At 46.8% G+C, this 15,577-nt stretch overlaps 1 protein-coding gene across 1 annotated transcript in view; it reads right to left on the bottom strand.

The window, feature by feature from the left end:
- Positions 1-1,362: 1,362 nt before the first annotated feature.
- Positions 1,363-15,577, bottom strand: part of LOC117360935 (adrenodoxin-like) — a 29,949-nt gene continuing 15,734 nt past the window's right edge. The window contains exons 2-4 of the mRNA XM_033945587.1: positions 10,551-10,675; positions 9,074-9,203; positions 1,363-4,382 (exon numbers count right to left, since the gene is read on the bottom strand). Of these exons, the coding sequence (XP_033801478.1) occupies positions 4,262-4,382; positions 9,074-9,203; positions 10,551-10,675 (376 nt within the window). The 3' untranslated portion in view covers positions 1,363-4,261. The remainder of the gene's footprint in view (positions 4,383-9,073; positions 9,204-10,550; positions 10,676-15,577) is intronic.

Consider the following 15,577-nt stretch of genomic DNA (forward strand, 5'->3'; position numbering starts at 1 on the left):
CTCTTTCAATGGTGAAACAACTGCATATTCTATACAGATTAAAATCAATGCTCTCACCGTGTAATTTTCAAATTGTTGTTCAAGAACTGATACTGACTAGACTTGATTATTGTAACATGCTTTACCTTGGTTTAACTGAAATGCAAGGCCTTGCAACAATTAATACATTCTGCTGCAAGGTTGATTGGCTGGTATACCTAAGACATCACACATCATTCCAGTGTTAAAGCAACTACACTGGCTTCCAGTACAACAGCGAATATATTATAAAGTGTTTTCGACTGCACTCCAAGTTTTACATTAGTCTGTCCTTTGCGTTTTCAAAATCTTTGGAAAATTTGCCAACTAGGTAGAAAGCTGAGGTCTGAGGGAGGGATGAAATTGATTACTGACAAGGAGGACAAAGTCCATTATACAAGATCGAGAGCGGCCATGTTTTCTATAGCTGGTGTAAAACTTCGGAACTCTCTACCCGGAATTCTGAGATTATGCATGGATCGCTTGGCCTTTAAGAAACTGTTGAAAACTCAATTATTTGTGGATGTTTTTAGGTGGGAAGACATTGATCTCAATATGGCTATCTTATAATGTTAAGATTATACACGATGTAAAGGAAGGGAGGATTCTGATTTTGATATAGTAACTTTATAACATCATTTTAAAGAGTACTGTAAGTATTTATTGCTATTATCATGATCTGAGTTATATGTTGTCTATTTACACACGTATGTCCTTATATAAACCATTTAAGCAGTCTATAAATTTTTCAAATAAATTATTACGCTTCCAGTTAGAAAAACCTCAGAAGAATGCTTTCTCTTTAGCAGGTCCAATGATGTGGAACTCGCTACCAATGTATATTAGATCAGATTAATTAAGCAATTGCTGTTTGACAGAGCCAATCATTCATTGGTAAATTTTGAAGGTGCAGGGTAGCTGTAGAACAGGGGCATCCAACCTCAGCCCTCGCCAGGTCGGGTTTTCAGGATTTCCCCAATGAATATGCATGAGCTTGTTTTGCATATAATGGAAGCAGTGCATGCAAATTCGTTGGGGAAATCCAGAAAACCAGACTGGATTGCGGCCCTCAAGGACCGACGTTGGCCAATCCTGATTTAAGCTTCTGGCAGACAGCGGTGGGAATCGTCAAATGGACAGAGGCATTTGATGTAATTAGAGCAGGGATCTCAAAGTCCCTCCTCGAGGGCCGCAATCCAGTCGGGTTTTCAGGATTTCCCCAATGAATATGCATTGAAAGCAGTGCATGCAAATAGATCTCATGCATATTCATTGGGGAAATCCTGAAAACCCGACTGGATTGCGGCCCTCGAAGAAGGGCTTTGACGCCCCTGGTTTAGAGAGTTAGACACATCTCAGCTACTTTAGCAAAATGCTACTTTATTTCTGAAATACAATATACATTAAATGAGGCACTTTGTTCAAGTCTGGCTCTGAAACCTTTCACGACCTCTGCGTTCACACAGGAAAACATCAAAGGGGTTCTCATATCAAATTCCAGAAGACGGCAGGCTCAGTGCTCAAGCTGAATCAACCCCAACTTTCACACAATCCCGAACATACCCCAAAAAGGCAGGAGGGTGAAAGTAAAACAGACGTCTATACTGTGCTGTCACAGGGTGAAGGTTATTCACTGCACAGCTATTAGACAGCAGAGGCAGACTTTCAGCCTTCTGCCCTTCCCCCCTTCCCCCCCCCCAACATTTTCATAATTCAACTCAGATCATGAATATCTCAATATTACCAACCCCAAATGCATAGATGGACAGAACACCATTGATCAGTAATAAGGGCAATTTCACATAGACTTTTAAATGGCTATTAATATGGGTACATGGCCTAACTGAAAATTACCCAGCTTCCCTGCCAGGGGCAATAGAATGCCTTTTTATTTTTTAGGGAGCACAAGTTCTGCCTCCCCTCTCCCCTTCTCTTATTTACCATCCGTACTGCCATATCCCCAAAGTGTCCAGCATCTCTCTCCTTCCCTATTTCTCCATATCCCCCCCTGGTGTCCAGTATCTCTCTCTCTTCCTCCTGCCCCCTAGTTTGAAGTGTTTTTCTCCTTCCTTTCATCTCCACCCCTCCTTGGCAAGGCATTTCTTTATCTCCCTCACCCAGAAGTAACCGGGCCAGCGGGGTTACAGTCTTGAGCAGGGGTCTCCAAAGTCCCTCCTCAAGGGCTGAATCCAGTCAGGTTTTCGGGATTTCCCCAATGAATATGCATGAGATCAATTTGCCTGCACTGCTTTCAATGCATATTCATTGGGGAAATCCCGAAAACCTGACTGGATTTGGCCCTCGAGTCTTGAGCATCTGGGGATGGTCACTGCCTGGCAGCTCCAAGCTTCTTATTTTGGAGGGGGCAGAAGCCAGCATGCCTTGAACACCTACAGATGCTCAAAGCCCTCCGCACCAGCTGGCCACGATGCCTCTGTGGTTATGCCAGATGTAGGGTCACAACCTAGGTGGAGGGAGATAAAGAAAGAAACAGCTCATGAGGGAGATGCAACCTTGGGGGTCCCTTGTTCTACTGCCTAGGCTCCCCATGGGTAAAAGTATCAAAATATCAAAGAAATAAAAACACAGGCCGGACCACACAGGCCTTTAGCTGCTGTGTTTTGAGTTGGTCAGCTGACAGGATCTATTGTCCTTTGACTGCAGCTGCTCTTCCTCCTACCCAACCCCCAAAAGCTAGCACCCTACGTGACCACCTAGTCTGCCTAAACGTTAAAGCAGTCTTCAATCTGCTACCTAAGAAAGTTAGGAGATAATATTCAGCCTCAGTGGCACAGTGAGAGGGGTGCGGAGGGTGTAGACCGCCCCGGGCATCAAGTCACTGGGGGCGCTGGCACCTCTCCGCTGCACCCTGCTATACAACACCACCCTCAGGCCATCCCTCTCCCCCCCAACACCTCCAAATTTTCTTTGCTAGCGCGAGCAACTTCTACCTGTTGTTCACGCCAGCCTGGTTCCCCTCAGAATCACTTCCGGGTCACAGGGTCAGGAAGTGACATCAGAGGGAAATCCAACACTGGCGCGAGGGGCATGCTTGCAGAAGCCACTTGCGCTGGCAAAGATTAAGGGGTACGGGGGGAGGGAGTGTGCAAGTGGAATAGGGGGCGGGCGGGGGGGTGCCACCACCCTGGTCGCCTCCTACCCTTTCTATGCCACTGTTCAGCCTTATGCTGACCACTGCCAGCGTTCTATCTGGAAATTCAACGCCAGGCCTGACTTCTATGTGGTCCTCTTCATTCTGTTACTTTGGCAGGTTAAATGAATACCAGCACTTTGCTAGCCAAGTGTTGAAACCACCCACAAAGCAGCCGGTTTCAAGTTGGGTCAGGAGCTATTCCTGGCTGGTTAAATTGCTTTGAATATCGAACCCTTAGTTTTTAATAAAATCAGCTTTGGCACAGTAAGGGGGCCAGAGAGCTCCAGCTCTGATGGAAGAAAATACACTAACCAGCGGCAACCTAAAAAGCAACAGTCGATTGCGTGTCAATCACATATCCGTACCGGTATCAGAATCGTGCCTATGAGAAAGATAGACTCCGAAAATGTAGGCCCGGAAAACCCGGGCCTACATTTCCGGCACTTATTTTTGTGTGTGCGTAAGGCCGCCTAACGCCACTTCCGGAATTGGCCGCACCTTCTTTGGCATTAAGCGGCCTAAATCGCCTATGTTGGTGTGAATCACACAAAGAGAGGCGCCAGAACTGAAGGCCTGTAAAACCTGGTGCCTGTCTTTCTCCCTAGACCCAATTCTGAAACTAGCGCCTTTTTTTAGGCACTTCAGTCTCACCATTTTTTGCCGTTTCTAATAGTGTTCTTCAATTAACTTAAGTTGCCGGTAGGGCGCCTACCGGTACCCAGGTTTAGGCATCAGCTTTACAATTTCCCACACTGTGTACATCGCACTCCTCCAGCCAGATCAAAGAGCGAAGCTGATGTCTACCGTCTGTAACACTGAAAAACACGCGTACTTCCAAGGAACTGGAACGGGCCCTGGCAGAGACAGGATTGGGATTGATGGGCCTTAAGTCAGACCCAGTAAGGCACATCTTAGTTCACTGAGCAAAGCACTCTGCTACAGGATGAAGGTCACTGTGGTCCCTTCCCAAACACGGCATAAATACATCCTATCTTATAGAAATCTACAACTGCTATTTATTATATAACATAGGCTGTGGTAAGACATTAATCAAAAGTCCCAGAATGCAGCAGGGGCTCCAAGTGCCGATTACTGGCTGCTCTGCATCCCTTTTTCTGCATCTTTCCTGGCATCAGACACGTTGAGGGGTACACGAGCTGTCAGTCCGTCTAAAGTCTTCGTTACACACACTTGGCAGCCAAGGCGAGACCTGCAAAAGACATACCAACAGCTCAGTCTGGTAGAGAGAGGAGAAGCAGACGTGGTGAGATGGTGCAGTGGCGTACCAAGGGGGGGACGGTCCGCCCCGGGTGCACGCTCCAAGGGGGTGCACAGTCGGCCGGGTCCGGAACTTTCCGCGCTGCCATATTTATTCCGGAGCAGAGTCGACAGCTGCGCTGAAGTGCAGGAAGGTTCTGCGATGACTGCGTCTACCGCCTCTGCTCCAGAAGAGGTAAGTGACGTCGGAGGGGGGTGGACTGGCAGCTGCAGTCATCACGGGACCTTGCCGCAACTCCCTGTGTCTGCCGGCCCACCTCCCTCCGACGTCACTTACCTCTTCCGGAGCAGAGGCAGCAGAAGTAATCATTGCGGGACCTTGCTGATTGATGGAGAGACAAAGGAGCATAGCAGGGTGGTGGAAGGAGAAAAGTGGGTCAGGGTGGTATGGAAGGGTGTGGAGGGTGAGAAAGGGAGTCAGGGTGGTATGGAAGCATGGTGAAGGGTGAGAAAGGAGGGTCAGGGTGGTATGGAAGCGTGATGGAGGGAGAGAAAGGGCAGATGGAATTGGTAGGCAGGGAAAGAGACATAAGGGGGAAGGATACTGGATGGAATTGGGTTGGAGGGAAAGAAAGGGGGCAGATGATGATGGAAATGGGGGGAAGGGAGAGGAGAGAGTGAAATGCCAGACCATGGGGGTATGGGAGAGGAAAGGGGAGGAGAGAGATGCCAGACCACTGGAGGAGGGAAGGGAAGAAGATGGATGCCAGACCAATGGGGTGAAGGGAGAGATGGAAGGGGGAGGCATAAAGTTTCTGGAAGGGGAATAGGAGAGAAGATGGATGAAAGGAAGAGAGTGACAAGAAGATGAGGAAAGCAGAAACCAGAGAAGACAAGGTAGAAAAAAATTCAATTTATTAATTTTTTTTGCTTTAGGAGAGATGTATCGCTGTTTCTGTGGTGTTGAATTGTATGCAGAGTCCAGCTTCTTGGTGTTTCAATCTTTGTCTACATATTTTTATTCTATCTCCCCATTTACAAAACTGTAGAGCGTTTTTTAGCGTTAGCATCTGAGCTGTTATCACCGTGGCTAGAAACCACACTACAGTTTTGTAAAAGTGGGAGGGGTTAGTTTGTGATTACATATTCCAAACTAGGCAAAGGTGTTTTGTGTGTTCGAAAGACATGGTTTTCTGTTAGGATTGAATGTGTAGGATTGATCTGTACTAGTCTGGCTTGTTTAGTTTTACAATGGGTGTATTGATGTACTGCTCACTGCACTATATAAGATGCTGCCTTTTCCTAGGTACACTTTTGTGTGACATGTGGATTGTTACTAAAAATCATGTTTTTCATACAGATGGAGGGGGTCAAAAAATGATGGGCCCCGGGTGCCACATATGCTAGGTATGCCACTGGGATGGTGGGAGGTCGACTAGTACAGCATCAGGCAAGCTGCCTGGGATGTTATCAGTCTGAGTGCTAAGGCATCATAATCTTGTGTTGAAAGCCCCAGAATATACTAGTACAACACTCAACTTGCTTGGGTACCAGGTAGAGCTGCAGGAACTTCTCTGTTGGAACCAAACATCCAGGGCTACAATGACAGTAAATGAAGCTCATATCCCTAACCAATTAAGAGGGTTTCCCCAACAGTTGGGGCTATGGAAATCAACTCATGGAGCGATACTGCCCTCTTGTGACCACTTAGAATTAAGCAAGACTGCCAACCAGCTGGAAGACAGGCACACAAGTACTGGTGGGGAAGGAAGTTGAATGTAGCTCATGCTCTTCTCTGTCATTCAAGGCAAGCTGCATTGACATATAAATAGGTACTTTTGTGCCTGAAGTGAGAGATGCCTAAGCAGGGTTGCCAGAGTTCCTCTATGAAAAAAAGAGGACACCTGGTCCCCATCTTGTCCAAATCCCCCCTCCCCCCTCGACCCTTCCCATTCTCAGGACCACGTCTGCACATGCCTTGGGAAAAGCAGAGAAATTAGGAGCTAGAATGAAATATAAATACTACTGAACCCTTTTTTTTTCCCTACCTAGGAATACCCAGGCCTACCAGACCAGTCGAGACTGCACAGGCTCACACCTCTAGCACCTGCTGACTCTGGGAGGGGGACAGCACAACTACTTAGAGGCTCCACCAGAATTCTGCAGTTCTCAATCTCCACCCACCTCCTGATAGCAGTACATAATAGAGAATGACACTGGGACAAATTTTACCCATCCCCGCAGGAACTCGTATTCCCGTCTCGTCCCCGTGAGTTCTTTTCCTGTCCCTGCCCCATTATTGCAAGCTCTGTCCTCACCTGCACAAACCTCAAACACTTTCAAATCCTAAGTAGCAACATTCTAGAGCTCAGATTGTGATGTCATAATGCCTCATTCCACCAATGCCTAAGCTCCGTCCTCATCTGCACAAGCCTCAAACACTTTCAAATCCTAAGTAGCAACATTCTAGAGCTCAGATTGTGATGTCATAATGCCTCATTCCACCAATGCCTAAGCTCCGTCCTCATCTGCACAAGCCTCAAACACTTTCAAATCCTAAGTAGCAACATTCTAGAGCTCAGGTTGTGATGTCATAATGCCTCATTCCACCAATGCCTAAGCTCCATTCTCATCTGCACAACCCTCAAACGCTTTAAAATCCTAAGTGGCAACATTCTAGAGCTCAGACTGTGATGTCATAATGCTTCATTCTACCAATGCCTAAGCTCCGTCCTCATCTGCACAAGCCTCAAACCCTTTAAAATCATAAATGTTCGAGCCTAGAGAATGACGCAGGGAAAAAATTTGTCCCCGTCTCTGCCCTGTCTCCACAAACTTGGTTCCCGTCCCCACCCCATCCCTGCAAACCATCTGATCCCATTCCCACAAACCTTGAATGGTTTTATACTGAAACAGGTTTTTTTTCCTTTCCATTTCGGCTACTTGTGGCTAGCTACGAGTAACAGTCACTGTGTCATTCTCTATTCGAGGCTTGTGCAGTTAAGTCAGAGATTACCGGAACGGGGCAAGGGCAGGGACATACACAGGGGAAATTGAGTTCCCACAGGGACAGGGACAAATTTGTCCCCGTGTCATTCTCTAGTGCTTAATCCATCTGTCTAGACTGGCCTGGAGGGATGCTAAGGAACATACATTTTTACATTGCCATGCCCACCCTGTTAATATTTTAGAGCATCCATAAAGGTCTCACTGCACATAAATCTCTCCATTCCTCAATGTCTCTTAGATCTTGTTCATTCCAACCTGAACAGTTCAATTCCGATTTCTACCTCCTTTCTAAAGTGTCGCCCTACGTTGCTTATTTCAGGTCTGATCGTTTTGTGGATGTCTGAAAACCACCATTTAGATGTCCATACTGCAATTGCGTGGACGTCCAGAAATGAGGCGCAATGTTATAGAACAGGGTCATTTACGCACCCAACTGACATTAATTACGCCGACACCTGGTGCAAATGTTGCCCACAAGTACCACCTCCAAAGTCAGGCACAAGATCCTCGCTAAGCCAGTTGTTCTATAAAGCAGAGGTTCCCAACCCTGTCAGTCGGGTTTTCAGGATAGCCCTAATGAATATGCATGAAAGAGATTTGCACGTAATGAAGATGATAGGAATGCATATAGGGCTATCCTGAAAACCCGACTAGCTGATGGTCCTCCAGGGCAGGGTTGGGGACCACTGCAGAGAATATTAGTTCAGTGTGGCTCTTCCCTAGGATTTTGGAAACAAACAGGAGAAACGGCCTTCACTCCAGTGAACAGCACGCACAACAAAGGTGACCAATTGGTGTTCAGTCTCTTTCATTTTAATGGACTCGACACGATCGTGTTTCGGCCCGTTAAGGGCCTGCCTCAGGAGTCTTGTTTTACATCAATGTGTGCAATTCCCCATAAATTTTTCAACACATGCTTTAGTAAACTGCAGCTCGAATGAACTCCTGAGGCAGGCCCTTACGGGCCGAAACACGATCGTGTTGCGTCCATTACAATGAAAGAGACTGAACATCAGTTGGTCAACCTTTGTTGTTCTGTTTGCTCTTCCCTAGGGTTACCAGGCGTCTGGGAAACCCAGACGTGTCCTTTTTTTACAAGACTGTCCAGGTTCCCGGACAGATTTTCAAAACCTGGCAGTTTCTTCAGGTTTTGAAAGGATCCAACCTTAGGGCCACGTGCTCTGAGCATATGTGCATGCAACTCAAATACACCATCATATCAGATCATATCAGTGCATGTTTGGAGACCCTTCAGATGCGGTCCAGACTGGGGGAGGAGGGGGGGTGGGCAGAAGATGAAGTTTGTGTGGGGGGGAGGATGGGGGGGGGAGGGTGGAACAGAGCAGGGCTAAGTGTTCTCTTTTTTCATGAACAAATCTGGTAACCCTACTCTTCCCGGGCCAACTCTGGGCTCCATTTATACAAATCCCCCCTATATGACCATGTTAGCCATTTGGCAGAGCAGAAATTTAAAAAAAAAAAAGACGTGCCAGGAGCATTCAGTGCCAGATGGCCACTTCTTTTAGGATCAATCGATCTCAAGGAGTCCTTGAGCTCAAAATACTGGCAAGAATTTGTGCAAACATTTTTGGGCTGCAAGAGCCCCAGGGCCACAGCTTCCCACACGCAGGAAACTCTGAAGTCTGACTTTGTGACAGTAATGTGATAACTCACGTGTCAGTAAGTCCATACGCCAGGTCCAGCATGTCTATTTCATCATCGGTAACGGAGCTGAGCTGATCATAAACCTTCTGCTCAAAGATGAGATGACAAGTAGCGCAAGCGAGGGTTCCTTCACAGGCACCTGTTGGGCAGGCAGAAAGCCAAAAAATCACTAGCACAAAAAACAGCCACTCTGGGCCCAGAACACCGAGAAGAGGCTCATCTTCATTTCATTTACAATTTTGTGCAAATCTTTAGCCACCTCGGTCAAACTACAGTCATGTGAAAAACTTAGGACACCCCATGGAATTCAGTTCTTTGTTAAGAAATGTTCACATATCGATGTCAAATCTATTTTTTTTATTTATCTCTGGAAAAGAAAGTGATGTCATTGCAGGTAAACAACAACAATTTTCCTTGATTTACTCATGAAACAAAAGATATCCACAAAAATGTGTATTCTAACTGAGGAATAAATTAGGACACCCCCACATATCCTCCCACTTAAAGTGGCTCAAATCATACACGGGTGTATCACATCAGGTGCACATGATTAGAACTTTGCTACTCAGCATTTTGAAGGTGGTTTGCACTACTTAAACCGCAGACATTTAGTTTGGTGTGCTCATGACTGCTGCGGTGAGAGTGAACACCATGGTGAGATCAAAAGAGCTGTCTGAGGCCTTCAGAACTTCAGAAAGAAGAGCCCCCCCTCCCTCTGGACCTCCGCTGTGCAATATCCTCAGTAGGAAAAATCAGCATTGGGTTTGAGAGTCAGCTAATGAGTTTTCAGAGACACCTGCACCCTCCTGTGTGAGCTTTCTGTTAAGAGTGGAAACCCATGCAGAGTACTGAGATTTGTGAGTGCACATTGCTGCTGCTATCACCACTGCTTCTGCTGTGGCCTTCCTGCATTGGATGAGGGAGGGGAAGGAGGGAAGGGGATTGGGAATCGTATACCACCTTTGTGTAATTTTACAACCACACTCAAAGCAGTTTACATACAGGTACTTCAAGCATTTCCCTTATCTGTCCCGGTGGGCTCACAATGCACCTAGTGTCTTGCCCAGGGTCACATGGAATAGTGTGGGTTTTGAACCCACAACTTCAGGGTGCTGAGGCCTTAGCTTTATGCACTAGGCCACACTCTTCTCCAGAGTAGAGAGCTGCTGTTTTGTTTTCATCATCTCAAGTGATGTGAATTTTCAGTTATTAGAAATGACTAAAAGCTTAAGACGCTGCCCGAGGTCGTCCCTGATGCAGCAGCAAATCAGGAAAGCTGATAGGACAGAATTCCAAAAGATCAATCACAGGACATAAGGCAAGGTCCCTGAATCCATCATCTGCCCTGGGCAATTCCTTATTGGACAATCACCAGCAGCCTGAGAGGGAAAGCTAAGTGTAGAGCCCGATGCCCCTCCCACAGTAAAAAGAGACATCCCCTCTGACCAAGCAGGAGAGAATGTGACTGCCCTGCGAGGGAACCTACCAAAGCCTTCAATTTCTAGGTGCTGCTTAATGACCACGTCCAGCAGGCTCTCTCCCTCTTTGGCTGTGGTGGTGAGTCTTTCTCCGTCCCGGTTGATGAAGTGGACTGTAATTTTCTCATCTGTTCTGTAAAGAGACATTCACAGGAGTAGAAATTCATGTACAGAAGCTCTGGCGTTAAAAATCTGAAGATATATTATTTAAAAAGCCACCTAAATGGAGGACTTGGATTGTTTTTAGGGAGCAAACTTCATTTTATTTGTTTTTGTCCTAACTAACCCCCGTTGCCCCGCTTTTAGAGGTATCTACCGCGGCTCAGAGAACTAAATGCTCCGACGCTTGTAGAAATCCTATGAGTATCAGAACAGCGTTGAAACATTTAGTGCCCCGGGCCATGGTAGAAACCTCTAGCACAACTTAGTACAAGGGGAGTCTAAGAATTCATCAACGTGCAAGAAACAGAGTCAGCATTTGCACCGTCATTCCATGCTTCCAAGCTCTAGGGTATGAGTTCTTTTATCCATGTCTCTTGATTTCATACAGAGTGAGTGCACTTCACCCCTGCTCTGTAAGTTAGAACATAAGAATTGCAGCTGCTGGGTCAGACCAGTGGTCCATCGTGCCCAGCAGTCCGCTCACACGGCGGCCCCTAGGTCAAAGACCAGTGCCCTAACTGAGACTAGCCCTACCTGCTTACGTTCTGGTTCAACAGGAACATGTCCAACTTTGTCTTGAATCCCTAGAGGGTGTTTTCCCCTAAGACAGACTCCGGAAGAGCGTTCCGGTTTTCTACCACTCTCTGGGTGAAGAAGAACTTCCTTACGTTTGTACGGAATCTTTCTCCTTTCAACTTTAGAGAGTGCCCTCTCGTTCTCTCTACCTTGGAGAGGGTGAACAACCTGTCTATCTACTTTGTCTTGAGTCCCTGGAGGGTGTTTTCCCCTATGACAGACTCCGGAAGAGCGTTCCAGTTTTCTACCACTCTCTGGGTGAAGAAGAACTTCCTTACGTCTGTTCGGAATCTATCCCCTTTCAACTTTAGAGAGTGCCCTCTCGTTCTCTCTACCTTGGAGAGGGTGAACAACCTGTCTTTATCTACTAAGTCTATGCCCTTCATTATCTTGAATGTTTCGATCATGTCCCTTCTCAGTCTCCTCTTTTCAAGGGATAAGAGGCCCAGTTTCTCTAATCTTTCGTTGTACGGCAACTCCTCCAGCCCTTTAACCAAGAAGCAGGAGGTTAGTGTCCACTGTATTAACACAGAAGTATCAATAGGTTCATTTACACTACAGTCCATGGTACTCCCCCTTCCTGATTTAGAAATTGGAAAAAAAAAAACCCCAAGAAAAAAAAACAACCAACAAACACCTTTTGGGCAATAGTTCTCCGCCCATGCTAATGTCCTGCACAGAACATTACTATGACCTGGGAGGGGAGCGTTGCTTGGAAGCAAAAGGGAGGGCTTCTCTCCCGCTGCTGTGGGAGGGGGGATGCTTGACTTCTGTGGTGGGAAGGAGTGGGCATCCCTCCTGCAGATCTTCGATTTGAGGGGGGGGAGTTGTGCGTTTATTCTGCACATGTGCCAATCACTATCACCAGCGATGGGCACATGCGAATTTAGCGAACCTTCGCCAATCTCCGCCAACCTCATTTGCATGCACGTTTTTGGGGAGAATGACTCGTCTTTTGAAATCACTACAATAACGGCTGCGACAGCGGACCATCGGGTTTTTTAACACGGTTTTGAGAATCCAGCCCTCAGACACATGGAGAGATTTCACCAACATGCATGCGAGGACAAATTCCAGACCAGAAAATGTTGTGAAAATGAGCCCGTGACCTTTATCTAGTAAGGAAACTTTGCAGCCTTGTAGCTAACAGGATAACTCGAGACTGGCGGCACCGATCAAAAAACATGACACTGGAGCAAGAAACTCCATCACCTCTGCAGCTATTCCTAGACAGAGGCTAGAGCAGAGCCTGCAAGAAAGTACTGAAATTTGTTAAAGAGCAGTGACTGGGGTCAGTGCTTGCATGTGAAGAGGTAGAAATGGTTTCTGGTCTCATCAGGATGCTGCTCGTGTTCATTGCCTTTCGAGGTTACAGTGAAATCCTGTACTCAGCTCCAACGGGGGGAATATAAACCTCTTTAGAAAGCGATATGCAGCTCACTGTCACAGGAGGGCGCTGTGGGGTCAGCCTGCATATTTGGCAAGAGACGCATGTTACCAGAGACAAACAGTTAGAGGCTGTGCCCCCCCTGGTGGACAATAAAGAAGAGTGAGCCACGATTGATGGCTGCCTGATGAGAGATAGATAGAAAGGAATAAAGAGAAAGGGTGTCTGAATATCCTGGAATATCTAATGCATGTAAGAATGCAAGACCTTCCAAACCTGTTCAGACCACAGATCTAGGGTTACCAGACGTCCGGGAAAACCCGGACTTCTCCTCTTTTTAGAGGACTGTCGGGGGGCCCAGACGGACTTTCCAAAACCCCGCAGCCTGTCCAGGTTTTGGAAAGTTCTGAGCCCCAGCCGCGTCTGGAGGGCCTCTGAGCAAGTGCGGATGACATCATACACGTTTCAAGTTTATTTTAAAATTTGTTAAAGCGCTTAGAAAAAGAATTTCTAAGCGAAGTACATAGAAATGGGAACTATCAAACAATTAAGATTAAAAAACAAACTTTACGAAAAAATGGACGTTTTACAAATTGAGACATGGCGGAAAAAGAAGGGTAGATCTACAAAAAGGGATCAGAGACACAACAAAGTTGAGATCTTAGAGGAGAGAGTGTAGGGCCAAGTAATAAGCATTGCTCTGCTTGGACAGGATTGAATAAATGTGTTTAAATTTCAAACGTGAGGTCACGTGACGCTATGCGCCGATAGAGACACGCTCTCTCTCGGCTCCGGGACCCCATTCCTCCACACGCGGCTGTAACTAGCCGAACCGGCTCAAAAACAATATTTTTCGGCGGCGGAACAGCGCGGACACGTATGGAGAAATACGTGACTCGTTCCCAAGAGTCAGCTCGCAAAAAAACCGCCGCTTCAGACCGCCCCTCCTCGAAGCCTCGGGACCCGAAAATGGCGGCTGCCACAGGTACGGCTGTATCTGAATTCACGGACACTGCATTGGCTGACTTAAAGGACGCTATTGCTCAGGTGCTGGGACCACATATTGACACTCTCACCTCTCATATTTCCAAACTTGAAAATTTATTGACTGAGACTGCAACTAGAACTACTGAATTAGAACAACGGGTCTCCAATGCTGAAGATACTGTTAACTCACATGAAATGGATATTGCGGCCTTGCAAGAAACAGTACAACAGCAGGCGGACAAGATTGATGATCTTGAAAACCGGTCTCGCCGCAGCAATTTGCGTTTCCTGGGCGTCCCTGAGACTATTCCAGATGCTCGTTTGCTTAAGGAACTGGAGGACTGGCTCGAACTGGAATTTCCTGATACTTTGACCTCAGGCTCGCTCTGTTTGGAAAGGGCTCATCGCCTGGGCGTGAGGTCTGGCCGCGACGCTAGACCCCGGGTGGTGATTGCCAAATTCTTAAATTACAGACACAAGCAGGACATTCTTCGTCACTACAGGCTTTTGAAAGAGCCCCTGAAATTGAGGGACTCTGTAATCCGTCTCAGTCAAGATTATTCCATGGCACTCACTACTCGACGCAAAGCTTTCTATCCACTTTGTTCTAGGCTGATGGAACTTCATCATCGGTTCTTATTTGTATACCCAGCCTTACTGAAGATTCAACATAATGGCACATGGCACTCTTTTTCGGTGGCCACAGAGGCACAAGATTTCATCAACATACACCTTGGTTCTTCTAAGGACCCTCCTTGACAGTGCTGCCCTTGGCTAGGGTCCGGTGCTCAGTTAGATTGCTGTTTATATTTCTCCTGTATTGCTAAACTATATTGCTGTTGGAGTTCGAGTTCAATATATTTCATGATTATATTGTTTGGAGGATTGGGGTCCCGTGAGGTGTCATCACGGACCTCCTTCATATTCCTTCGGGGATATGTCTTTTGAGTTTTCTGGGAACTGGGATGGGGGTTGGGGGGTGGGTAGGGAACAGTCTTTTGCTTCATTATTTTGGTTACTGGGATTAATGTGGTCTCCACTGTATTTTTGGTTTTTCTCACCTGCTGTACAAGTTGGGTATAATATGACATGCACTTGGGTGGGGCTGGGCACCCTGGTGTGGACTTTACTAATACTGTGTTGTTTGCACTGTTTGTTTGAACATCCTGGGTGACAGCACACTTCGCATTCTTTCTTGGAATGTTTCTGGTATTACATCGCCGGTGAAGCGTTCCAAGTTATTGAGACAGTTAAAACACCATAAAGCTGATTTGGCCTGCCTTCAAGAAACTAAATTGACCGATGAGGAACACAAGAAGCTGCAGAGGGGTTGGGTGGGCTCCGTGTTTTATGCGTCCTCTGGGGGGAAGCGGGCTGGGGTCTGTTTGCTGGTTCGTAAGGGGTTGAAGTGTGCTGTTACTATATGTCACCAGGATCCGCAGGGTCGTAACTTACTCCTGCACGTTTCACTACAAGGTTCAGACTTTAGACTCTTGATAACATATGGGCCTAATTCCTATTCTCAGACTTACTTTGATTCTTTAACTGCTTTAGGTCTATTGGATACTTCTTATCCCTTGATAGTGGCGGGAGACTTGAATCAAGTAATGGACGCTTCGCTTGATCGTTCTGCTCCGGCGGCTTCCCCATCAGGTACATTGACTAAGGGCATTCCTTTGTTGTGCAGATCTCTGGGCCTGATTGACCCCTGGCGACTCCTGCACCCTTTTGAGAGAGATTACACACATCAGTCTCGGGCACACGGGTCTTTTTCTCGGATAGATTACCTCTTGATTTCTGAATCATTATTTGCCAGTATTACAGAGGCTACTATAGGGCCTTTGGAAATTTCGGATCACTGTCCTCTGTGGATTGATGTGATCTGGGGTTCTCCTCCTATGGGGTCTTCCCGATGGCGGTTTC

Source organism: Geotrypetes seraphini, chromosome 5 (genome assembly GCF_902459505.1).
Source record: "Geotrypetes seraphini chromosome 5, aGeoSer1.1, whole genome shotgun sequence".
NCBI classification, from domain to species: domain Eukaryota; kingdom Metazoa; phylum Chordata; class Amphibia; order Gymnophiona; family Dermophiidae; genus Geotrypetes; species Geotrypetes seraphini.